The 26,099-nt window shown below is 33.6% G+C and overlaps 1 protein-coding gene across 1 annotated transcript; it reads left to right on the forward strand.

Annotated features, from left to right (window-relative positions):
- Positions 1 to 5,838: 5,838 nt before the first annotated feature.
- Positions 5,839 to 12,847, forward strand: LOC148938988 (serine/threonine-protein kinase PAK mbt-like). Its single transcript, XM_089107374.1, has 3 exons — positions 5,839 to 6,071; positions 7,931 to 8,046; positions 11,251 to 12,847. Exons 1-3 carry the CDS (start codon positions 6,011 to 6,013, stop codon positions 11,410 to 11,412), a joined length of 339 nt encoding a protein of 112 aa, XP_088963500.1. The 5' UTR covers positions 5,839 to 6,010; the 3' UTR covers positions 11,413 to 12,847.
- The last annotated feature ends 13,252 nt before the right edge of the window (positions 12,848 to 26,099 follow it).

Consider the following 26,099-nt stretch of genomic DNA (forward strand, 5'->3'; position numbering starts at 1 on the left):
GAATGTTGTCTGAAACTTATGTTTTGGGGTGTATGGGTTGCTATTTTTGACTTTTCGGAGTTGGATTTCTTAGTCTTTCATAGGTATGTGTTGTCTGAAATCTATGATTTGTGATGGGTGGTTTGCTATTTTTGACTTTCCTGAGCTGGATTTCTTACCCTTTCATAGGTGTGTGTTGTCAGAAAATTATGATTTGGGATGTGTAGTTTGCTAGTTGAACTTTTCAGAGCTAGATTTCTTAGTCTTTCGTTGCTGTGTGTTGTCCGAAATCTATGATTTGGGATGTGTGGGTTGCTATTTTTTGACTTTTCTGAGCTGGATTTCTTAGCCTTTTATAGGTGTGTGTTGTCTGAAACTTATGATTTGGGACGAGTGGTTTGCTATTTTTGACTTTTCTGAGCTAGATTTCTTAGTCTTTCGCTGGTGTGTGTTGTCTGAAACCTATGATTTGGGATATGTGATTTTTAGCCCAATTGCATAGCTAGTAAAGGAACATTTTTGTTGTATCTATTGGTATCAATATTCCGTTTTTTAGAGTTTCGGTTACTATTGAGCCTTACTTGCCTGAAATCATGAATTAGAATATCCTATTTTGTTTATAAAGTATAGTGTACTGCGCCACCTCTCTTCATTGTACGCATTCATATTATAGTTTATATGCCAGTGGTAACAAGAGACCTCTTGATGATCAGTAGTCAACAGTAGAAATGCGCATTCAAAAATCACTCAACACGCCGATTTCTTCACGCCAATGTATTCATAGTCAAAAACGCCATACATCTTTGAAGTTATATTGATAGAATGGATATTCAAACTGTTTAAAGTTCCAAATTGAAACTACATTATATACTAAAGAAACTGAATATATTAACATCTAAAACAAGAATTTTTATGTAATGATTCTTCAAATAATATCAAGAGGATTTGTTTTTACACTAGTCACAGTGTGGAATGTGTTACTAAAATTTTGCTGAAAGAAATTAAACCCCATTCTTATCAGATTCAACCACTTCATATCCCTAAGCATATGCGATTAGGGTTAATTATTACGGAAATCATACGGGAGAGAAATCTACATCTTGGGGATTAAAAGAAATTAAACTTCTTCTTATCAGATTTAAACGCTTAATAACCCAAACTTATGCGACTCAAATACCTCTTTCGCGTGCTAACGTGTATCTGTTGAAATAACTTAAGTCCAGTTTTAGAATTCCTATCAAGTCGAACTATGAAGTATAAACAAGAATACCAGTGGGAAACCCACATTGTGTCTCTGACCAATCACAGAGTACAATTGTTAGATCCGTAAGAATATTTTTTCATTTTAATATACGTACAAAAAAAATAAAGTTTAATAATTTATAAGTTTAAAAAAATAGTTTGTTTTTAAGAAAAAAAAAATATTGAATTATAACCATTAGTCCTCATTATTATGAGTATCCGAAAATGAACTTAAGTTTCAAATTTGAACCAGAGAATTGACCTAAGTTTCACATTTGAACGAGAGATAGAAACCGCATTAGTTTAAACGAAAAGTAGTAAATGCAATTTAATTTTGATTTTGTAGTTCAGTCATTTTTATAGAAACTGCAATAGTTTAAACGAAATAATTTCAAATTTTTTATAGAAACTGCATTAGTTTAAATGAAAAGTAGTAAATGTCATTTTTATAGAAACTGCAATAGTTTAAACGAAATAATTTCAAATTTTTTATAGAAACTGCATTAGTTTAAATGAAAAGTAGTAAATGCAATTTAATTTTGATTTTGTAATTCAGTCATTTTTATAGAAACTGCACATTTTTTGTTACCAAATTCTGGTCTAGATTTACCTTTCATTCGAGAACCTGCAATAATAAATGAAAAGTTATACTATTTAAATGGATATGCAATGAGTCTCCAGATAATTTAATTATTAGGCGATTCAATTGATTTAAAATGTTATCAGTCTTAACATTTAAATCTTGGCAAATCCAAAGCACCAGTGCAGTGATTTTTTCAAGTGCGTTTAGGTGTTAAATTCCAATTAATAGGCACGTAACGTCAATAAAACCTCTAATTTTCACCTTTTTCTTCATTAAGTATCAATTACTTCACGAAATTAATTCCACATTTATGCAGATAGGAGCTTGAAACTTCCGAAGTAGGGTTTTCTCATACGCTGAATCGGACGGTATGATTTGATTAAAGTTCTATGACTTTTAGGGGAAGTTTCCTCCTTTATTCAAAATAATGCAAATCTTCTCAGGCGCATAACTTTTGATTGGTAAAACTAAATTTAATGATTTGAAATCAACTTATATATTTGAAATCACCATAAAAATATGATTCTATTGATGTATCCGTGGGTATCAAAATTCCGGTTTTTAGAGTTTCGGTTACTATTGAACCGTGTCGCTCCTTACTTACAGTTCGTTACCACGAACTGTTTGAAAAATATTAGTGTTGTTCCTTACTTTCAGTTGGAAAAAAAACAAAAAAAAACTAGTCGCTCCTTACTTACAGTTCGTTACCACGAACTGTTTGAAAAAATATTAGTGTTGTTCCTTACTTTCAGTTGGAAAAAAAAACTAGTTTCGTCTTTATAGTTCGTTACCACGAACTGTTTGAAAAAATATTAGTGTTGTTCCTTACTTTCAGTTGGAAAAAAAAACAAAAAAAAAACTAGTCGCTCCTTACTTACAGTTCGTTACCACGAACTGTTTGAAAAAATATTAGTGTTGTTCCTTACTTTCAGTTGGAAAAAAAAACTAGTTTCGCCTTTACAGTTCGTTACCACGAACTGTTTGAAAAAATATTAGTGTTGTTACTTACTTTCAGTTAGGAAAAAAAACTAGTTGCTCCTTACTTACAGTTCATTACCACGAACTGGTTGAAAAAATATTATTGTTGTTCCTTACTTTCAGTTGGAAAAAAGAACTAGCTTTTTTTTTTTTTTAATCCACTACAGCTTTTAGTCTTCGCAATTTTTGTATTAACCAGGAGTTTTGTAACAGCAAGCGAGCAAGCTATTAATTGGTTTTTAGAGTTTCGGTTACTATTGAGCCGTGTCGATCCTTACTTATAGTTCGTTACCACGAACACAATAAAAAAAAATAAACAGGCATTATACCCACTAATTCCGGTTTTTAGAGTTTCGGTTTCTATTGAACCGTGTCGCTCCTTACTTACAGTTCGTTACCATGAACTGTTTGAAAAAATATGAGTGTTGTTCCTTACTTTCAGTTGGAAAAAAAAATAGTCGCTCCTTACTTACAGTTCGTTACCACGAACTGTTTGAAAAAATATTAGTGTTGTTCCTTTCTTGCAGTTGAAAAAAAACTAGTTTTTTTTTTATTTAAGCCACTACAGCTTTTACTCTTCGCGATTTTGTATTAACCAGAAATTATGTTAAAGCATGCGAGAAAGCTATTAATTGGTTTTTAGAGTTTCGGTTACTATAGAGCCGTGTTGAGTTTGACTCGGTTAATTATTATAATCTATCTTGCGTGGCTTACAGCTGATAGAACATTACCAATTCTACTTTAGATACTTTTGGCTATCTTGGAAAGGGGCTAGGTTAGGAAAATGAAACTTTCAGGAATGGGTCTACAGGCTAAACAGTTCATGATAAAAAAAAGATAGTTTTATTTTTTAAGGTTAATTTAGATAAGGTTATGTGTTCCTTACTTTCAGTTGGAAAAAAAACTAGTCGCTCCTTACTTACAGTTCGTTACCATGAACTGTTTGAAAAAATATTAGTGTTGTTCCTTACTTTCAATTGGAAAAAAAAACTATTTTGTTTTTTTATTTAATCCACTACAGCTTTTAGTCTTCGTGTTTGACTCGGTTAATTATTATCATCTATCTTGCGTGGCTTACAGCTGATAGAACATTACCAATTCTACTATAGGTACTTTTGGCTATCCTGGAAAGGGGTTAGGTTAGGAAAAAATGAAACTTTCAGGAATGGGTCTACAAGCTAAGCAGTTCATGATAAAAAAAAGATAGTTTCATTTTTTAAGGTTAATTTAGCTACTTTTGACTATCGTTTACCACGAACTGTTTGAAAAAATATTAGTGTTGTTCCTTACTTTCAGTTGGAAAAAAAAACTAGTCGCTCCTTACTTCCAGTTCCTTACCATGAACTGTTTGAAAAATATTAGTGTTGTTCCTTACTTTCAATTGGAAAAAAAAACTAGTTTTTTTTTTTATTTAATCCACTACAGCTTTTAGTCTTCGTGATTTTTCTATTAACCAGGAGTTTTGTAACAGCATGCAAGCAAGCTATTAATTGGTTTTTAGAGTTTCGGTTACTATTGAGCCGTTTTGAGTTTGACTCGGTTAATTATTATCATATATCTTGCGTGACTTACAGCTGATAGAACATTACCAATTCTACTTTAGGTACTTTTTGTTATCCTTGAAAGGGACTATGTTATGAAAATGAAACTTCAAGGATCGGGTGTGTAAGCTAAAAACTTCATGATAAAAAAAGATAGTTTTATTTTTAAGGTTAATTTAGCTACTTTTGGCTATCTTGGAAAGGGGTTAGGTTAGGAAAATGAAACTTTCAGGAATGGCTCTACATGCTAAACAGTTCATGATAAAAAAATACAGTTTCATTTTTTAAGGTTAATTTAGATGAGGTTATGTGCGCGCACATAACCTAGAACGCATTCTAAAATATCGGTAGGGTGGCGGGCACCGCCTATTTTAAATCGACAAACTTCTTTCATAACTTGTCATTTTCCCATAATTTATTTTCTTATTTTCTTATAGTCATAATGTATTAATAAATAATAAACAAAATGTTTCAAAATAATAAAATTATTTGGTGTATTTTTCAAATTGCATACACACAGAGAAATGTATTTACAAAACGTAAAGAAAGTAAACAAAACACACAAATAAAAAGAAAAAAGTTAATTAAAAAATATAATAAAGTCAGTGTGATCTTTGGCATTGCATTTCATTGGCCAGAGCTTCATTATTAGGAGCGTATGACAATAATCCTGTTAGCAGACAATCATAAAGATGCTCATCGGTGAGTCGAGGTCTATATCTTGGTTTTATTAAGTTCATATTTGAAAACAATGATTCGCATAAATATGTCGAACCGAAAAATGATTCAATTTTGTATGCCGCTTTTTTCAACAATGGGAACTTTTCTTTATCCACTGCATTACAAAAGTCCTCTGAAATTAAGGATTTTAGCAAAATATCGTTCTTAAGGTCCAAAATTTCTAACTCAAGTTCTTCTGTCTTACCTTGAACAAAATCTGCAATACATGCGGCTATTTCCGTAATATTTATTTGGCAAGTAAAAGTATTGATACAGAAGGAAACTATTGGCTCAATATGTTTAAACTGCAAAAATATCTCTTCAAACTGTTTTTTTTAACTCTTGAAGATGCTTAATAAATAATGTCCCATTTAATTCATTGCCACCTAGTATTTTCTTCATATGTGTAATGAGAGAAACTAGACTGAGGATTCCATAATCACGAAAAAAGAAATTTTACATACTCCTTTTTTTCCCTTCTTTTTCAAATTAAAATGTGGATAACAGTCAAAGAAAAGATAACAATCTGATTAATATAGACATTTTGAATATTATATAGTAAGAATTTCATTGTTTTAGTGTTTTCTTTTTGTTTTTTAAATATTCCTAGGGTTATAGCTGGGATCACCAGGGTGGGGGTGTATTGTCCAAAAAAGTAACCATGTTATTTGGAAATAGTATAAAATAAGGAATGTAATGGTACTACCTTTATTTACCATGTTTCCTTCAGAAATGGGGCCACTATTAAAAGGGTTCATTTTCAGGGAGATTTCAGAGAACTCATTTTCTTTTGGGGTAACTTAGGAAAACCCCGAAACTATCACTTTTTCAGCATTTAGGATTAAACTTATTTTATGAGCAAAACAAATTGTTTATTTTTCAGGTTAAACTGTCTGATTTTGGATTTTGCGCACAAGTTTCTCAAGAGCTACCAAAAAGAAAATCACTTGTGGGAACCCCCTATTGGATGTCTCCAGAAGTAATATCTCGTCTCCCCTATGGTCCTGAAGTGGATATATGGTCCTTAGGTACTGTGATTAAGAATACTAGATTTTATCAACGTGCAATGCTTAATGAAGCAACTGGTGTTTAATTTAGTGGTGTGGAGAAAGTTAATAAGCGGTATATAAATTTTAATTATTATGGTATGAAGCTTTAGCTTTTTTGCAATTAGGAAAGTCAACTAGTTTTCGCTCAATTAGACTTACTTTAGTTGTTAAAATTGTCTTCGGTCTGGCATAGGTGTACAGAAATGGGATGCCGGAGGATTGAGTTTTAAGTATGCACGTCCATAATTGCTAAAAAGGGTAGAACAGGCAGTTTAAATACAAAAATAAACTGTTCTTTCTGATATCGTTTTGAGCTGAAGAGAAAACAAACATTCTAAAAAGCGTATTACGTTTGACAGTTTTTTAAGACGAATTACGTGATATGATAGGGCTCAAAGGTGTGGATTGGTTTCAACTTTAACGCGTGAGTCACTCCCACTGCAGTTTGGTAAATGTTTTCTTTCTACGTGTTTATGAAAGATTGAAATCAAGATCTGATAGGACTCAAGGGGGTGGGGTGATTTCAGTTTCTATGCGTGAACCACTCCACGAAGGTTCTACAAGTGTTTCCCTTCTGTCTTGTTTATGAAAGATTAAAATCAGATTCCGATTGGGCTCAAGGGCGTAGGGGTAAGACTCTAGGACTTTGTTGACGCGTGAGCCACTGCCACTAATGTTCAAGAAACGTCTTCCTTCTGCTTGCTTATGATAGATTAAAATCAAGATCCGATAGGGCTCAAAGGTGGTTTCAGCTTTCACGCATGAACCAATGTTACAGACAACACCCAGGGGAGTTCCCATCCTACAGGCCTAGGGTGGTCGTTGTATATAACAATTTAAATACTCAACCATGAAAGAAACTCTGACTTATTAATCAATAGGTTTTAATCAAACTTGCAAAATGTTGATACAGTTACGAAGAGGCTTGAAAATTATAAGCATTTATAAATCAGTAAGCAATGTGAAAATTAGGCTCTGTTGATAAAAACCCAGGCAAGGGCCTGGAGACTTGTTAGAGGATTTGATCAGAGTCTATCAAATTACAAGTGCAATCTAAGTGAACGCAGAAAGAACCTAAGGTGAAAAAGGTTGTGAGGGGGCTTATAACAGTAAACTATTGAAAACTATTAAAAACATTAGAGGGTTGATAGACTCGCAATAATACTGTTAAAGTTATACTTGTCTCCATTTGAATGAAGAAAACTATACTACGGATACTGAAGATTACGATTCGTGAAGGTGTGGAGTGATGCTACACTGAGTTGAAAGTTGAGTGTTTATCTTTTGCAATTATTTATCAATTGGAAAACCTACTTTTTTTTAAACAATGACACTGACTTTGGCCTTTTCCGCTGGTCATCGGGATTGCGAGTCTTTGATTGTGAGTTTCGATTTTATTCGATAATTGTAGATTCGATAATCTTGTCTAAAACAAGATTGTGGATTTTTGCGAATCGTCGGCTTTGAATTGTGGATGTATAAATTCTTTGTTTGGCAGTTTGCCTTACGGCAATCCACTTTCATAAACTGCTTTGTCCAGTGATAATTCTGATTCCTATTTTAAAATCGGGTTTGTCAGTAGAAAAGTACTATTGTTTATGGTTAGATCACTTAAACCATTCCATAAGTTTGGTCTCGGTTCGGCCCGTTTCACTGCTGAAAGCAATCAGTTACCTGTAGTGGAAATTCGTGGCTTACCTAGAATAAGATTACAGCTCTTTATTCTTATGCACAATTGTCCTCTATTGGATATTTTCTATATTGTACACTACGTCTTATACGAATAGCTGTTGTACCAACATTATATTGGATGGTGGTGTTATTTTTTTTATTTTCAGGGATAATGGTGATTGAAATGGTTGACGGGGAGCCACCCTTCTTCAATGAACCTCCACTTCAAGCAATGAGGCGTATAAGAGACATGCTACCACCTAAGTTAAGAAATTGTCAAAAGGTAATCCCTCTATTCTATCTATTTACTTCTTTTGTTTAATATTCTTAGGGACCCAGCTACAGCTCTTCAAGAGTATATATTTATTTATGCATTTTTTCTTGAAAATTGCTCCATTTTGTTTTTTGTTTTTTGATAATTGGCACACTAAGAATTCCTGGCGTGCAAAAAATGATTTAGATAGGTCAACAAGGTTGGGAAGATTAGTTTAGAACCTTGATCTTGGAAAACCTTTTTTCTTGTGAATGACGTTACTTCCATATGCATTTAAAGAGCGAATTACATATTTTTTTCGCAGTATCGTTTTTTTTTATTTATGACACGTGCAAAATTATACAAAATGGCACATGAATTGGAACTTCTAAAGCAAAAGGCATGGAACAAACGACAGCGAGACTCATATTGGATTGCAAACAGAAACGTTGCAAAACAAAATCTGCGGTTAGAAGACAAGTCAAAGTTGCAATGAAATGTAGAAACGTGTAGTTTTAGTGTCTTTGAAGGATAAACAGGAAGGAGGAACTGAATTCACACAAAAATTTCTTAACTCAATTGAAGTTGCTGATTTGCCACCCTGTTACTTAAAACTAAAGAATAACACGATAATTATGCTAAGGCGTAATTTTGATATTTCAGAGAGTATATGCAATGGAACATGACTGGTTCCTACTGAATTATATAACAACGTATAAAGGAAAAATATAATTATTTGAGAAAAACTGGGAAAAAAATTAGGCATCCTTGACGTCATGCAAAATACAAGACGATGAATGAATCCGAACAGCTAAAACAGCAGGCATAGAAAAATGTCTGAGGTTATGATGACCGAAAATGAAGCACAAAAAGGTCTGCAGTAAGAAGATATGCGATAACAAGCATCACGACGAATCACAAATGAAAATGATGGACAATGAAGTTTAAGGTTAGAAAACAATTTACAGCGATGATCCCATCGAATTGTAAACGAAATCTCAGGGTACAAGAGAAGCAACGGCGAGAATCACAACGAATCTCAGGAGAATAAAAATCCTATAAAATGTATTTTCCTGTGAAAGATAAAACAGGAAGAAGAAATTGAATTAAGACCAGTATTTTTTAAGTCAATTGGAATTGTTGATTTGCCACCTCATGACTTAAAACTAAAGAATAACACAATAGCTATGCCACCGGGCTATTTGAGAATCACATATATACAAGCATGGAGTGCCAGAGCTCGAAAGAACAAATATTTATTAAATTATGCTTATTAATGGAGAGCTTACCCAGCCTTAGGTGTTCTTAGGATTTTTTTCCAGTTTTTTCTTTGTGCTATAACTTTGTACGGGCACGTTATCATTTAAGTACTTTTTAGTTCCAATATCATTAAACCAATTAGTTCTTTGCTTTGTTGCATTTTTCTTTTACTCAAAAATTGATTTCACTGTTGTAATATTATATTTGTTATTGTCCTTTTTCTTTTTCTTGGATTTGTCTGTTTTTTTTTCGTTTTTTTTGAAAATCTAGACAGGAAATTTTACATCTTGCATCAAAAAAGAAGTCACCAATCTTTGACTCCATGGCCCTTGTCTGTTTCATGCGTCGTTTACCAAGACATTTTCACAAAATCCAATGTTTAAGTGAAACTGACGATGTTTATAACTGAAACTGAAACTCCTGAACAAACAGAAACGATGAGATTGTTCTAAAATTTTTGGTATTATTTGGTATTATTCTTAACTCGCTGGCTATATGCAAAATTTCTAGAAAAGGCTGTCAATATAGTCTTAGACTAAAACAGCCCGCCTCGTCATTTGCTAATTAAAAAAAAAACTCATTCTATGATTTAGTGCATGGCGCTACCTGTTCTAATATGTACCGCTCATGGAGTCAAGTTTTCCTGGAATATTTGATTTTGGGTCTAGTGCTATTGCCTTCTTTTCAAAAATGCTTTCTAATTAGAGAGTTCATGGAAAAGGACACTTCGTTTTTGTAAATTAAACTAGACCGAAGATTATGGGAAGTCGATAAGAAAGGAATCGGGAGTGCCTTTAAAATCCTTTTAGCAGGAATTCAGGAACTGCTTACGCACCGAGATTGTAGCATTATCCAGTAGAAATAAATCATTCGAAATAAGCTTCATTTGTATCTTCTTTAAGTCTGAATTTTAACTAGCCAAGCTTGTTTGGGATCTAACTGGGAATTTTTGAAAGTTAATATAATCTTTTATTTCAACTTTTAAACTGTTTCTCATTGATTGTAAGCTACTTTCGTGCGTTTTTTTTTTTTTTTTTTTTTTTTTTTTTTTTTTTTTTTTTTTTTAGTGGGTACACAGATATAGTCTACTTTTGGAAAAAGTGGCGTTAATGTTTTAGGCCCTATTTAATGTCAAAATAATATAGGTGATTCCAAAAGATTAATTTGTGTTTTCATTTATGTGTTTGGAATTAATTCTTTGATTTAGCTTAATGATGGTAGATGGTAATGGTTGTTTTATTCATTTTTTTCTTTTGTTTACTTTTGCCTTTTTTTGTGTATCTCTCATAGATTTGAATAGCCTATCTTATCATTTGTCAACACCATCTGCTTTTTGGCATAGACAACAGTTATACCCCGGAGGTAATATTGCAAAAATTGCTGTAGGTAATGCCTGTTTTTATTTTCAAAGTCTGAAAAATCTACTCATCAATCCTAAAACTAGCTAAAATTGCACATTTTGATATAGTAAACCAGACTGCCCTGCAGTCTCGCTCTTTGGCATTATCCATAGCTTCAACTCATGTATATATTTTAGAACAAAGGATCTTATTTGGATTGAGTTGAATATAATGGTTGGGAAAAAAAGGAATAGAGATTCTCCAGAGCTATTGATTGCGCATAGGCTTTGATAATTGTCGATATTTCAGTTGCTGTTTTTTTTTATAACAAGGACAAGTTCCAGTCTCACTGCAGCTGGGATCGAACCCCGGACCCCGAATTACCAAGCAGATATTAACCTAATGTGCCACCACAGGATAATAGTTGTTAGGCTAGTTATCAGTTTTTTTTATAGCCTTATTTCATTAAAAAAACGTGGTTCAATGTCTTGTCAATTTGTTGGGTACCTCCATATGTGTAACAGACCCTCCTCCCTCAAGATTTATCTCTTGATTCGCATTTAAATAGACTTGTAATCCCCTCTCATCAGTTACTGTACCCTGGGAATCAAACTAACACATAATTTATTTTCAGGTATCAGCCCGACTTCAGGGATTCCTTGATAGAATGTTAGTGCGAGATCCTACACAGAGAGCAACTGCTGTTGAATTGCTTCATCACCCATTTTTACGGCAAGCGGGCCCTCCCTCCCTCCTTGTACCTTTGATGCGATCCTTCAGGAATTTGCCCCAATAACTAATACCTGACACTGGTGATTATGCTACATTATGTAAATAAGACCTTCAGTATGAGATAAGTGATAGAATTCCTTGTGTTTAGAATACAACTTACGATTGATTTGGGATATAAATGCCAAGTGAATAATGTTGAGTGTCAACATGAAATAATGTTAAAGAAAGTCTTGGATTGTTTCCTTTCAGTCTGATGTGCCTTTTGGTGGTCGTTTTGGATACTTAGTTTAATTATGTCTTTTTTTTCTTAAGAGTCCAAAGAACAACGCAGCTATTAGATAATATTTTTTCTCACGTCCCAGTATTCTTTATGTACATGTGTTGCCCTCATTTGATCAAATCGAAGAGATTTTTAGTGATTTCATTAAATCGTTTAAGACTGTTGTTAGGGATTTGATCAACTCCCTAGGTATTTTAGTTATACGATTAGATCATTTAGAATGATTGTTAGGGATTTGATCAAATTACTAATTTTATTGTATTAGTAAGATACAAGCGCTACGCTAGCTCTAGCGTTTAACTATATACCGTGTGTAGGTTTAAATGAGGCAGCATAAGAAGTGTATTAAGTGAAGCAGTATGAGTTATACCAATGCTAAGTCATTTTATCTTGACCTTGTATAGTTTGGTTTCAGTCCATTTATTGGCACAAAAAAATAGTTGCATAGAATGTACAATCCAAAAATGTATTGAATTGGAATGTAGAGTCATCTGCAAAGAGTTCTGTGGACTTTTTTTTTGTTAAAATTCCAATTAAAGAAAAAAGTCTTGTTTAACAACATACTTTTTGAAAAATTTGCTCTTGCTTATCAAATTAATGTTAGAATTAATATTAAATATACCAAATGAACAGCTTAATTCAACCCGCGAGTTAATTTCTATATAACAACAAATGAAACCAAACGTTCGCATACAGGCGAATGAGGTCGTGCGTAGTGCAGATGCTGATATCCTGATACTCTGCCTTTGGCTGGTAGTTCTATGCGTAAATAGCGACGAAGACCACACTGCCTTTCCATGACAAACAACAAAAGTACGAAGAACAAAAGGGAAATCTTTTTGTAAGACAGTGGAGATAATTTGAATGAATATTTCGGCCCTATGTCCAAGGGCCGTCCTCAGCAAGACAAAAATATATAAAAGAAAAAAGACTCACAACAATATGCGACCAACAAAACCAAAAAAGTGAAAAAAAATTTCAAAGCAGTCCTAGCATCATTACTTCAGCGAAGTTCAACCAGGACTGATAAAAAGTAAGGTAAAACAAGGCGATTCAATGAGATGAAAGAAAAATAAATTAAAAACACGTTCTTATTGCTAATCCAGCCTTTTTGGCAGCTAACCTCAAAGGTCAGTTTGTGACCGGTTCTGTGTTAATGTCTATTGGTTTTTTAAAATATTTTGTAAGATCATTTTTAATTAAATTTGTGTATAGAGCATTTAGTGTATATTCCCCCATGTTCCTATTTAAGGAAATATTATATATATATATATATATATATATATATATATATATATATATATATATATATATATATATATATATATATATATATATATATATATATATATATATATATATATATATATAAGAACTTCGAAAAAGCTCATTGGATTTGAAGCCAGTTCATTGGATTGCTCCATTGTTGAGCACTGACTCCATTGGAGGGCACCTAGCCCTCGTCCCACGCCCACCATTTCCCCATACATAGCCAATAAAAATTTTGAGGTAGCAATTTTCTTAAACCTAATTGAAATGACTGGAAATTATTTCTTTGAGAATGACCACCCCCTCCCCCTACAGCGCTCATGGTAAGGGTTGGAAGTTATGCCCTAGGGGCATTTAAGGCTTATATAGAAAGGGTTATATATTGATCATATAAACTTCGGAGGGGGCTCGTTGAATTGGTAATCAGAATTTCTAGTGCCATTTTTAATATTCAGAGTGATCGGAGGGTGGATAGCCCCCCCCCCTTAAACATAGTATTTTCCCAAAAGACATCTGATTAAAATTTTGAGACGGCTATTTTTTGTCGTAGAAACTTCGAAAAAGGCTCATTCGATTGGAAATTGAAAGACTAGTGCCTTTTTTATTAGTCAAAAGTGAATGGAGGGCAAAAAGCTCTCCTCCCACGCCAATCAGTTACCAAAACACATCAAATCAAAAATTTTATATAGCAATTTTGTTCAGTGTAGTTGAAAGGTCTAGAAATTATGTCTTCGACAACCCCCATACCTTATCAAGACGAGAACATAATTTGCACTTTACTGTAAAAATGGCAGTGGATTGTCAGCTTAGTATACATATAATGATATATATTCCTTAAAATTTTAATAGTTCTTTAAATTATTAAACTTAAAACATTTTAAACGTATTTTATTTTTTTGAATCATACAATAAATATCCAAGTCAAACTAAAAACGGTTAAAAACTAGCATGAGTAGGGCTGACAACCCTTATGCCTTCTTAAGACCAGAACATAATGTGACTTTACTGAAAACATATTTTCACTTAAGTTTTACTTGTTTAATTTTTTTTACTAGATATATGAGGGGGGAAGTCTCCATGCACTCCAATTATAGCGCGAGTGTCTGGTGCCCTTTTTAAGAGCAACAAGAGACTGGAGGTCAAGCAGCCCTTCTCTCAAGCCCATTCATTTTCCAAAAGTATCCAGTAAAAATTTTGAGACAAGCATTTTGTTCAGCATAGTAGAACGGTCCAGCAACTATGTCTTTAGGGATATTAGGCGTGTCAACCCCTACAATTATGCGATTGGTCCATTATTCTTTAAAATAAATCAAAAGGCATTGTGTTTATGATTGTCAATAAGACACCTCAAAAGTATATCGAGAACGACTGGAAGTATTAAGTTGAAACTTTTGGGGATACTACTGTTACTACTTCTGCTCTTACAATTTAAATAAACAAAAAGAGTGTAAGTGTTTCCAGGCTTTCAAAGAGCATAGATAGAATCTTTTAGGAATGACATTAAGTTTTATTTTCCAGGTTAACTTCAAAAGCTATAAAATTAAATTAAAAATTACAGTTTTTGTCAAGATTAGAAACTGTTGAAAAATTTTGGTCCAACATACAAATAGCAGCCAATGCTATGAATTCTGATAGAAGAAAACTGAAAAGATATACAACACTATTTTTTCCATGAAAAAGATTACGTCAATAAAAAACGAACAGAAATTAATTTAAAATTTTTTTTCCATAAGACCAGTTTTAAAAAAAAAGAAAGTAAAGAGAAAAATAATGAGCAAAAATAAAGCCAAATAATCTTCCAAGCGTAAATCTGTCACAAATCACTATCAATAAATAAATGAAACTCAACACGAACAGAAATTACAATAAATAGGCGAGTCAAACTCAAAACCAGCAAAAATGAACATGAGTAGGGCTGATCAAGACCAAAACACTGTTTGCGCTTTACTGAAAACAAAATACGTTTGAAATGTTTCCACCTTTTTTTTCATGAATGAAAAATTATCAAAACCTTTAGGAAGAAATTTCAGTATATCAAACTGACAATCCATTGTCATTTTTTTGTTTGTTTTTTTCAGTAAAAACTTTTCCTTGAAAATCTAATCTAAAATCAAGTAAATCAACTTGGTTAAACAAGCTTTGAAGTAAACGTCTAAAATGCAACCATTTCCTTTATATGGATTAAGTGACTTTACGAACAAACGCACGACCATACGGCATTATTGTCTTTGAAATTGAAAAGCTCAATATATAGTTTTTCAAAAATATTAAATATAATGGCTATACCAGGATTTTTAATCTGTAGCAACTTGGCCGTATTTGAGTCAAAATTGTAGTTCAATACCATAATACTGTAGTAAACGCCACCTTTCTGAGGCACAATCTTTTTCGAAGCCTAAAAGGGCACTAAAACTTTTAGTTCCTGTTCTAATAAGCCTTCTCCCGATATTTTAGGACTATTGGTTTAATACGACAATCCTTGGAAAACAAGAAGCAAACAAACATATAAAAATGTATCCGTGATCTTCCTTCTCGTAAAATGATCTAGAAAGAAGCTTGAAAACTCTACAACAGAGTTTTGTCATGTGCAGAACGTTATGATTCAATTTCCATCACGATCATTTGCCACTCTAGGAGAGTTTCTCCCCTTTTTTATAAATCTGGTTATTTTTCATAGGCTCGTAGCTCTTGGTACGTAATTTCAAATTTGCTGATTATCATATATTTGAGATTACACATAAAGTTCATTATTGGAATTTATATATCAGGCCCATTCTTTTGCACTAAGATCTTACATTTAAGATCTCGAATCTTTCTGCAAAAATTTCCGTTCTTTTAATTTATCTTTGTTCTAAGATCTTGCACCTCACTGATCTTAGAAAAAAGTGTGAAATACGCCATCTTTCTGCCATATAGAACAATGAGGAGAGAACTTAGATGATATACTCATCATCGTACTTAGACCGCTGATCAGAGCAGAGTGATGATGTAGCGATAAAAAAAAGGGACTGGACTGTGTTAATTGTGGTAATAAAGATTGACCGCGTCAAATATAATATTATGATTTAAAGTAGTGTACCGATCACGCCACTCGCTGAAAGCGAGAAAACAACATGCTTAGCTATAGTAGGTTAGAAATTCTCCAACTATCAATTTGGGAGCGTAACCTTGCTTCCTCGAGTTATCTCCGTTTCGATTACCTCTAATGTTAAGTAGAAATCAGATTCCTGGGAGCGCTACCAATGGAGACCTACGAACTAGTTACCTGCTGGGCGATTCGATACAGTCATATACATAATATGAACACAAATAGAAAAGCAATAGATTTATTAAGACTTACATTTTAGGCATACAACAGTACTTCACTTCAACTGACAACAATAGTGGCAGAGATAACAATAATGACCAAATCTCTACAATGACTGCATAATAATAATTTGAATAGCAATGCCTGAATGCTAATAATAATGATTCTGATCTACGAATGCGTCATCATAATGCCTCCATAATAACTCTGACAAAACGAAATAATTCTGATCTACGAATGCGTCATCATAATGCCTCCATAATAACTCTGACAAAACGAATGCCTCGAAAAACACTTTTTTTCACTATATCACACAAATACAGCTTCTGCGCTCTACTAGCTTTTTCACGATTGGCCAAAGTCCTGTGGAGGGGGTTGCTACCTTGTTCTTATGTTTGCAAACTCAGTTGAAGCAATTCAGTCAGTTGTCAGTTGAAGCAATAATGAATTGCCGCAAAATTAATTCAAAGTCAACCAAACACCGCCAACCTCTTCCGGCGGCGTGCCAGCGATGTTGTGACACTTAAGTGGCGGTCAACCGAGCCTCTCGTTGGTGGCGTTTGGTTGATGTGCTGGCATGGCGCTGGGGTCTAGGTAAGACACAGAGCGCTACAAACATCAGAATCGACTTAAGAGGAAAAGTTAAGTCATGGAAAGATGTTTTTGAAATCCCCCTTTGTCCCAAACTCAAAATTTTCCAAAATTCTGTCTCAGAGGCTTTTTTAAATATTTCTAAAGTACTAAAACATAGGGTGCTACAAACATCAGAATCTTATATGGAAGCTAAATTTTGTTATGGGAAAATTTTTTTGTAATCCCCCTTCCCCCAAACTCAAAATTTTACTTTTGAAGATTTTTTAAATATTTATAAAGTGCTAAGACATAGAGCGCTACAAACATCAGAATCAACTTTAGAGGATAAATTATGTTATTGCAAGATGTTTTTGAAATCCCCCTTCCCCCCAAACTAAAAATTTTCCAAAATTCTATTTTTGAAGCTTTTTAAATATTTCTAAAGCACTAAGAGATACAGTGCTAAAAGCATCAGAATCAACTTCAGAGGACACGTTATATCACGGGAAGAGGTTTTGTAAATCCCCCTTCCCCCCAAACTCAAAATTTTCCAAAATTTTATTTTAGAAGCTCTTTTAAATATTTCTAAAGCGCTAAGACATAGAGCGCTACAAAATCAGAATCGACTTTAGAGGACAATTTATGTCATGGGAAGATGTTTTTTAAATCCCCCTTCCCCCAAACTCAAAATTTTCTAAAATTCTACTCTAGAAGCTTTTTAAATATTTCCAAAGCACTAATAGATAGAGCGCTACAAATATCGGAATCGACTTCAGAGGACATCCCCCAAACTCAAAATTTTCCAAAATTTTACTTTAGAAGCTTTTTTAATATTTCTACAGCGCTAAGACATCGAGCACTACAAATCTCAGACACGGCTTTACAGGACAAATTTTGTTAGGGCAAGATGTTCTAGAAATCGCCCTTCCCCCCAAACTCAAATATTTACAAATTATTATTCTCGAAATTATTTCAATGTTTATAAAGCACTAATAGATAGTGTTTTAAATACATCAGAATTGTCTTAAGAGGAAATTTTAAATCACAGGAAGAGGTTTATAAAATCCGCCTTCCCCCCAAACTCTAAATTTTCTAAAATTCTACTTTGGAAGCTTTCAAAATATTTCTAAAGCACTAATAGATAGAGTGTTAAAAACATCAGAATCGAATTCAGAGGACACGTTATATGACGGGAAGAGGTTTTGAAAATCCCCCCTTCCCCCCAAACTCAAAATTTTCCAAAATTTTACTTTAGAAGCTTTTTTAAATATTTCCAAAGCACTAGTAGATAGAGCGCTACAAATATCGGAATCGACTTCAGATGACAAATTATGTTATGGGAAGATGTTTTTGAAATCCCCTTCCCCCAAACTCAAAATTTTCCAAAATTTTACTTTCAAAGCTTTTTTAAATATTTCTAAAGCGCTAAGACATAGAGCGCTACAAACATCAGAATCAACTTTAGAGGATAAATTATGTTATGGGAAGATATTTTTGAAATCCCCCTTCCCCCCAAACTCAAAATTTTTCAAAATTCTAATTTAGAAGCTTTTAAAATATTTCTAAAGCACTAATAGATAGAGTGCTAAAAACATCAGAATCGACTTCAGAGGACACGTTATATCACGGGAAGAGGTTTTGAAAATCCCCCTTCCCCCCAAACTCAAAATTTTCCAAAATTCTGCTTCAGAAGCTTTTAAAATATTTCTAAAGCACTAATAGATAGAGTGCTAAAAACATCAGAATCGACTTCAGAGGACACGTTATATCACGGGAAGAGGTTTTGAAAATCCCCCTTCCCCCCAAACTCAAAATTTTCCAATTTTACTTTAGAAGCTTTTTTAAATATTTCTAAAGCACTAAGACATAGAGCGCTACAAACATCAGAATCAACTTGAGAGGACAAGTTATGTTACGGGAAGATGTTTTTTATGTCATGAGAAGATGTTTTTGAAATACCCATTACCCATTGAAATTTTGACAAAACAACATTTTACCTTAATTTTCAGTTATCAGTTTCTTTTTCTCTGGCTTTAGTTCTGAAAATGCATCTTCAGTTATTTGAGCAGAATTTTGAGCCATATCAATGTTTTATTTCCAAAATTTAGGAAATGTATTTGCATACATTTAAAACCTTATAAGTTGGGAGTGAGCAAAGTTTTGAAGCTGAAAACAATTTTGTTGTACTTCATTTAAACAGAAGATCTATTTTGCAAGGTTCCATTGCTATAACTCACAAATTTTTAAAGATCATTCAAAGTTTTAGAAATCCCCCTTACCATTCATCCTATTCCCCCTTCATACTCTAAAATGTGGTTGATAATTTGAAATTTGAAAAGCCTTATTTTCCACGGGGGTATTTTTTGGGGGGTGGGGGGATTTTCCGTGAGGGTATTTCCCGTGGGGGGGGATATTTTCCGCGGGGAGGTATTTTCCGGGGGGGATTTTCCGGCAGGTATTCGCCAAGAACCACAAATTTGATGGTATGAGTTTTATTAAAATCTTTGACTTTTAGGGGTTGTTCCCCCCTTTTACAAAACTCAGACAAATTTGTTAGACAGGCAATTTATCAGCCAGATTTTAGAGTATTATTCCGGTGCAACATGTTGCAACAAAATGGTCAGCTTTGATAAGTATAAGCAGGGGCACTGTGAGCAGGTTGCTGACCACTGCCCCCGCCCTCCCCCCCCCCCCGCTATCAAATCCCTTTGCAGCTAACCTTTGCACCCTCGAAAGAAAATTTTTATATAAGTTCCAACATTTTTTACATATTTTAAATTGCGGATGTAAAAAAGAAAAGCAAAATTTTTCAACATTATAGGATTAAGCTATTTGAATATGTTTTATGTGGTTACCCAACTCAAAATTTTAAGGGGTTCCCCAAACAAATAATCAAAATAAATATAGGTTATTTGGTACTTGCGCATTACAAATAAACCACAACTATAGACTGTACAAGGAAACCAGGCAAATGGATATTTTGTAGACAAATGGATCGCAAAGCGTGATTTCTTATTGCGTTTACAATATTTAAACTGTTGTTTTTTTGGGTTTAGGGAGGGAAAAAGGTACCTGGGTTTGGTTACGTATTTATTATATGCTATGATTTACCCCGTATTTATTATATGCTATGGGATTAAGTAATAACAACAAGTTTTTTTTTAACTGAAAGTAAGGAGCGACATTAAAACTTAAAACAAACGTCAATTATACATTATATGAAAGGGACTGTCCCCTCCTCCATGCCTCGCTCTTGTTTTTACTCCAGTGTAAAGAGCTAGGGGTTGAGGAGAGGACAGCCCCTTTCATATACAGAATAATTATTGTTCATTTTAAGTTTTAACGTTGCTCCTTACTTTCAGTTAATAAAACTTGTTTTTTATTTAATTTCTGAACGCTTCAACTTCAAAATAATTCAACTTCAATTTAATTTCAACTAATGCTGGTTTGATTTTGGCTCACAGTGCATTAAAAATTAAAACACGGAGAAATTGCATTTTGAGCCCTTAATGGGAGCCCCAAAAGGTTGGTCTAAAACAGTCCATTTTGACCAACAGTTAAAAAAAAAAAAATCAAAAAAGAACTGTCTAGCATGGAAAATTGCCACTTGTAGCTGATTCAGGAATGGTAATTGTTATTTTTCTTAGTCTCAATAGGCTAGTAAAATGTTATTTTGAAAAAAAATTGCAGGAGTTTTGAAAAAGAGCCTGAAACCCCTCAAAAAGGCTACTAGCATTTTACTATTAAGACTAATGAGAATAATTCACTAATTACCATTTCTGAATCAGTAACAAAAAGGTAATTTTTGATATACGTCTAGAATTGGGGCTGTTGAGAAGAAAACATATTACCTAACAAAACAATTCTTACTTCATGATATGCATAATTATGTAGGTTAATATATATTTCTGCATAATATGCAGACTACTTCATAGTATATTGTTGTTAACATTCTAACTGCAGTAAATTTCTACCAAATTATATTATTGAGTTAGGAATAAAGTGAATACACCATTTGATGCCTTTGTTTATGCTTATTACAAGTATAATAATCATTTCTATTGGAAATGAATTTCAGCCCCCCCCCCTATATATGCCAATTCAGGGTATATATTTCTACATTAGGAGGGGTGGGGGTAAAGTTTAAACTCACCACCCATTTACATCAGAAACAAAATTTGCCCCCTAATGTAGAAATATATACCCTGAATTGGCATATATAGGGGGGGGGGGGGGGCTGAATTTCATTTCTGATAGAAATGATTATTATATTTGTAATCAGCATAAAAAAAGGCATCGAGTGGTATATTCACTTTATGCATAAGTCAATAATATGATTTGGTAGAAATTTACCCCAACTGCAGCTCTGCTTTACTTTACCCCCAACCCTCCCTAACAAGGCCATACTTGGGAGGGGGGAGGCAGGGGTTAAGCTCCAGCATTTTATTTGGGGGGAGGGGCAAGAGGTGTCCATATATGGATAGTCAAAGGGCATGGGATGTATAATATTTTCCCCCCACATAATTAAGGGGGGCAACTGCCCCCCCCCTTGCTACTCCCAAACAATGCCCCTGAGGGGGCGGTTAAGGGGGTTTGAACTCCCCCCCCCCAAAATGTTTGTCTGACTTGTCAAAATGTAACAAAAATGAATATAAACAAATTTTTATGCATTTTTTTAGTTTTTTTGTGTAAACCAACCCACACCCCCCCCCCCCCCACAAAAAAAAATTGAGTACCCCCCCTCCCCCTCCTGAAAAAAAATCCTGGGTATGTTCTTGCTCCCTAATATTCAAATATATAGCCTAATTCAATTAAATTCAATTAGGTTTTATTAAAACAAATAGAAATAAATAAACTTCTCTATGCAAAAAGCTCATGTTGAGTCCCTTAAAAAATAACCATTCCTCCTAATCATCCTTTATGACTCTTGCTTTAATCTTCAACACAACCACATCCCTCAACCATACAAATCATTATCTAAGAGATTCCCCCCTTCCTCCCCAAAAGCATAGCTACCTTAAATGTTACAAAATAATATTACATAAATACAAAACAAAAAACAAACCAATATAATAATGATAATAATTTTTAAAACAAGACAAAAACATATTAATTATTAATTAACTCTATATTTTTAAATTCAATAAGATATTTTTTCAAATTATTTTTAAAAGACCAAAGGGAGCTCCTACATCTCAGCTCTTGTGGAAGCACATTCCACACTTTTGTGCATGCCACAACCAGTGCAAAATCCAACCATACTATAGGTGTTTGTCTTATCAAAAGGTTTGAGGCAGATCTTGTGTTTCTAGGATGTTGTTCTGATACCAACTGGAATAGACTGTGGAATGCTGATGGAAGTAATCCAAACAAAAATTTGAAAGAGATAACTGAGCATGATAAATGATAAAGTGATTCATGGGAAAGAAAGTCATCCATATTTCTGATTATTTTCAGGGCACATTTGTGAATTGAATCAAGCCTTTTCAGGTTTAGATTAAATTTCCTGAATTAAATTTCCCAATCATTTTGCCATGCATCACTCTTGTTTCAACTCATGTACCCATAGATTGAGCCAACTGCAACAAAACCAAGAACTAAAAATCATATGGGAAATTTATAAGCATACAAAGCAACAATTATAAGCATCAAAGTATACCATATATTAAATATGTAGCCTAACCCAGGTGCTAGGTGCCCCCTAAAGTCCAAGAGTCTGGTTAGTACAGGAGTACCTGTTTATCATTTGGGCCTCTAATATTCTTCATTAAGATCTTTTTCCAATGGGGGTGTTTTCTACTTGGCAGGTCAATATATAGGAAATTCTCAGCAATTTGCTTGCATGATTATTTTGTGACTACACAGAAATTTTTCTGCTCACTTTGACAATTTTGTCTCAAAATTTAGTGCTCAGAAAGTGTAGCTTATAAAAACTTGAAAGTGGCAGAATTAATAAAATGGAAAAATAGTAGAAATATATTGATTTTGACTGGAAAAAATCATTACATGTAGAAAATATGACTTAGAAATAATTGATTTATAATGGAATGGTAAGTTTTAATCATTTATTTTAGTCTGTTTCAAGCTGAAAAAACAAGAATCAAGGTATCACCTTTAAGGGATAAAAATTGAAATTACAATAGAAGCAAGTATTATACTTAAAAAGAGCAAAAAAAAAGATACATCAAATTGTACATTTACCTTGTTCCTACCAAAGTAATAAAAAAAACTCCAAATCTATCAAAGAACTACACCATTGGATTTTAAAAGTCCTTTTTAAAAGTTCTTTACAAATATAATAATCCCTTCTGTTGCAGCTGTATTCTAGCTCTCAAATTAGGCCAGATATAGCTTTAAGTTATTTGCAAAATTTTGCTCTTTCTCTTTCAAACTGGATTTTATTGGCATCACATTTCAATTTTTTTTATAAGAAATTAGCAAAATAATATTGCATCACATAACAGCATTGTGTTAGCTAATTTTCAGCCTGCATGTAGTTCCCTAGAGATAAGTGATCTTTAGAAGATCTGATTGAGAGGCTCTGTAATCACATAAATGGTTTCTTTACATAGTGGTGTAGACTATCAGGACATGGTGACTTGTTTGCATCTAAAGTTAGTAGTTTTAACAACAGCTGAAATTAGGCTAATATGTTCATAATCTTCAGGCTTGGTGCAAATCCCCTTTAATAATAATAATAATTTATTTATGACCCACATACGAACATTATAAATGACACTGCAGAGTAGTGGAAAATATAAAAGAAAAAATAACAACATCATTACAAAATCAAACAACAACAAAAAAAATACAAAATAACCAATATCACAATGAAAAAAACAAATTAAGGGGTCAGTGACAGAAACAACATTGCTAGTATTCATAATCATATTAGAAGACACACTGGCCAGTCGCGCGCAAGCATCAATGACACCATAACGGAATACAATATTTCTATTTTTAAAACGGCCGGGTAAATACATCAGATATTTACAATATCGAAAGTAACCACTTCTAAGTCATTGTAAATCTTTTTTCCTCAGTAAGTGGTGGAATCCAGATAGAAAATTTACACCTGGAGAGCAAAAACTATTATAAAGCCGGGCTAGGCCCTCACGATTCTAACGCCCTCTATTTGGAGATATCTTACCATATGACACACGAATATTTTTTAATGCATTAGTAACCAACTCGGAGCAAGTTTCGTAAATGGACAGGCAAAACGATATACCAATCTTTTGTGAATACCAGCATTATATTTGCTAATTCCCAGTCTGCTTGTAGTTTCCCTGGAGGTAAATGATATTTAGAAGATTTGCACAAGGGCTCTGCAATCATATCCAGGGTTTACTTCAGTCTATGAGCAGTTAAGAAACTGAACTATTGGAGGGACAAAACAGTAAATGCACCATTGCATGATGTATTTAAGTGGATGATTGGCTTTAACTATGACTAGTATTCCTCCATAAGCTATTGACTAAGAATTGGGTGCTTCATCATTTATTAACTTTTATTTTCAAATACATCTCCTTTGGTGGCATGTAAGTGGGTTTTCATCAACTCTTAATTTTGGCTGTATGTATTGCTCATCAGAAAGTAATTTTGAGCTATTAGCTTAAATACCATTTCATCAAGATAAGGTTTCATGGGATCCTGTCAAGATTTTGCATTTGAACCAGTTAGGTAGGTGGTAAGTTATAAGGAAATAACCATTCTCCAGCCCAATCAGAGTAAGCTACATTTTCAAATTTGTTGATAGCGTCTGAAGTTACTGTAGACTTAGAAAAACTGTTTGTTCCAAATTGGAATGGTTTGGGGTCAGGAAGAAATAATGCTATACTCTACCAAAGGAGGTATTCTGTAGCAATTTTTAGGAGTAGTCACATGTTGTAGCATATTTTGACTGCTGAAAGAGGGGTGTGAGGATTTCGGAATTATAATAGATTGCAAACAAATGCTGCATCCCCTGTATTGCCATGGTAAGCTAGGGTTGGAAGCTTGACTAATACTACTAAATATTTGCTACAGCACCAAGCTGCTTATGGCCAGCACAGCTGCTCACACTCCTTCATTTCAATCTATTTATAGCTTTCCTCTTTACATCCTCCCAAGAACCTCCAGTTTTCTTTAGATCTTTTCCTACAAGCTCTTCCTATCCTGTTTGGGGGTGACCTGCTTTTTGTTTGGCCCTAGATGGATGGCAAAATAGGAAAAAATTGGATTCTGCCATCCTTCATCTGCAAAAGCTGTCCTAACCATTTCAATCTTTCTCTCATTACAGCCCTAGAAACTGGGATAAAATCAGATTTTTCCTACAGCTTACTGTTTGAAATAGTCAGTCAAAAAGGTACCCAAAACAGTCCATAGACAATTCCGCTAGAAAATATCTAACAAATCCTCCTCTGCATTCCAAAGCACCAATGTTTCTCAACTATTTGACCACCCTCGTCACTGTAGCTTCTAATATTTTAACTTCTGGTTGTGAGCCCCTTTTACTATTATAACGTCAGTGTAGAATTTGGTTTATAAATACCACAAACATTGATGTGAAGTTACATATTTCCTTAGGGAGGTTGAAACTTGACAAATTGGTTAGTCCTCTTCCTGATGTGTTGGATGGCTCTCAGTTGAATACTCTTAGGCTTTTTAGGATGACTCTGGCCCCAAGTCCTGATAACTGTTTACCTATGTTCATAAATAGTTGTCACTCTACATTTTGTTTTTTAAATTTAGTCCACATCTGGGACCTATGTGACTGATGGTCATTAGTATCTCTGAGACTTAAAGAAGCTGTCAATTTACTTTTTTGAGATTTATCAAAGCTTTTATATTGATTAGGGATTTTGTATTTTAGGCTTTGTTTTTTTTTATTTGGTTGTTGGGGAGGGGGAAGAGTGTCTATGCTCACTTGTGGGTTTGGTGTTAATTGTTTGTTGTTTTTTTTTTTTACAAAAAAAAGTTGTATAGTTCACATTTGAAAAAAAAACAGTACTTGTTAATCTTGGAACATGCATTGAATTTATCTTTGTGTCATTTTTAGCTTTGCTTGCAAATTTCATGGCTTAAGCTTAAATCAAAACACATTTCAAGTTGAGAAACACACATGCAGAAAGTCTTATGAATTTTTTAGGTTTCAACTGGATAAAGCTTTATACAAGTTTCCCTTGAACATTTTTGAAGTACCCTCTAGTGCAAGCATCAGGATAACCTGTCAAATATAACACAAGGCTTCTGAACTGTCTGTGAAATAATGAGGTTCAACTACTCCCATGTTGTACGGATTGCAACGTTAGCTTCAAGAAAGGTAAAAGTTAATTTTAAT

Source organism: Artemia sp. Qi Xiang Cuo, unplaced genomic scaffold, assembly GCF_049724085.1.
Source record: "Artemia sp. Qi Xiang Cuo unplaced genomic scaffold, ASM4972408v1 HiC_scaffold_23, whole genome shotgun sequence".
Taxonomy (NCBI): domain Eukaryota; kingdom Metazoa; phylum Arthropoda; class Branchiopoda; order Anostraca; family Artemiidae; genus Artemia; species Artemia sp. Qi Xiang Cuo.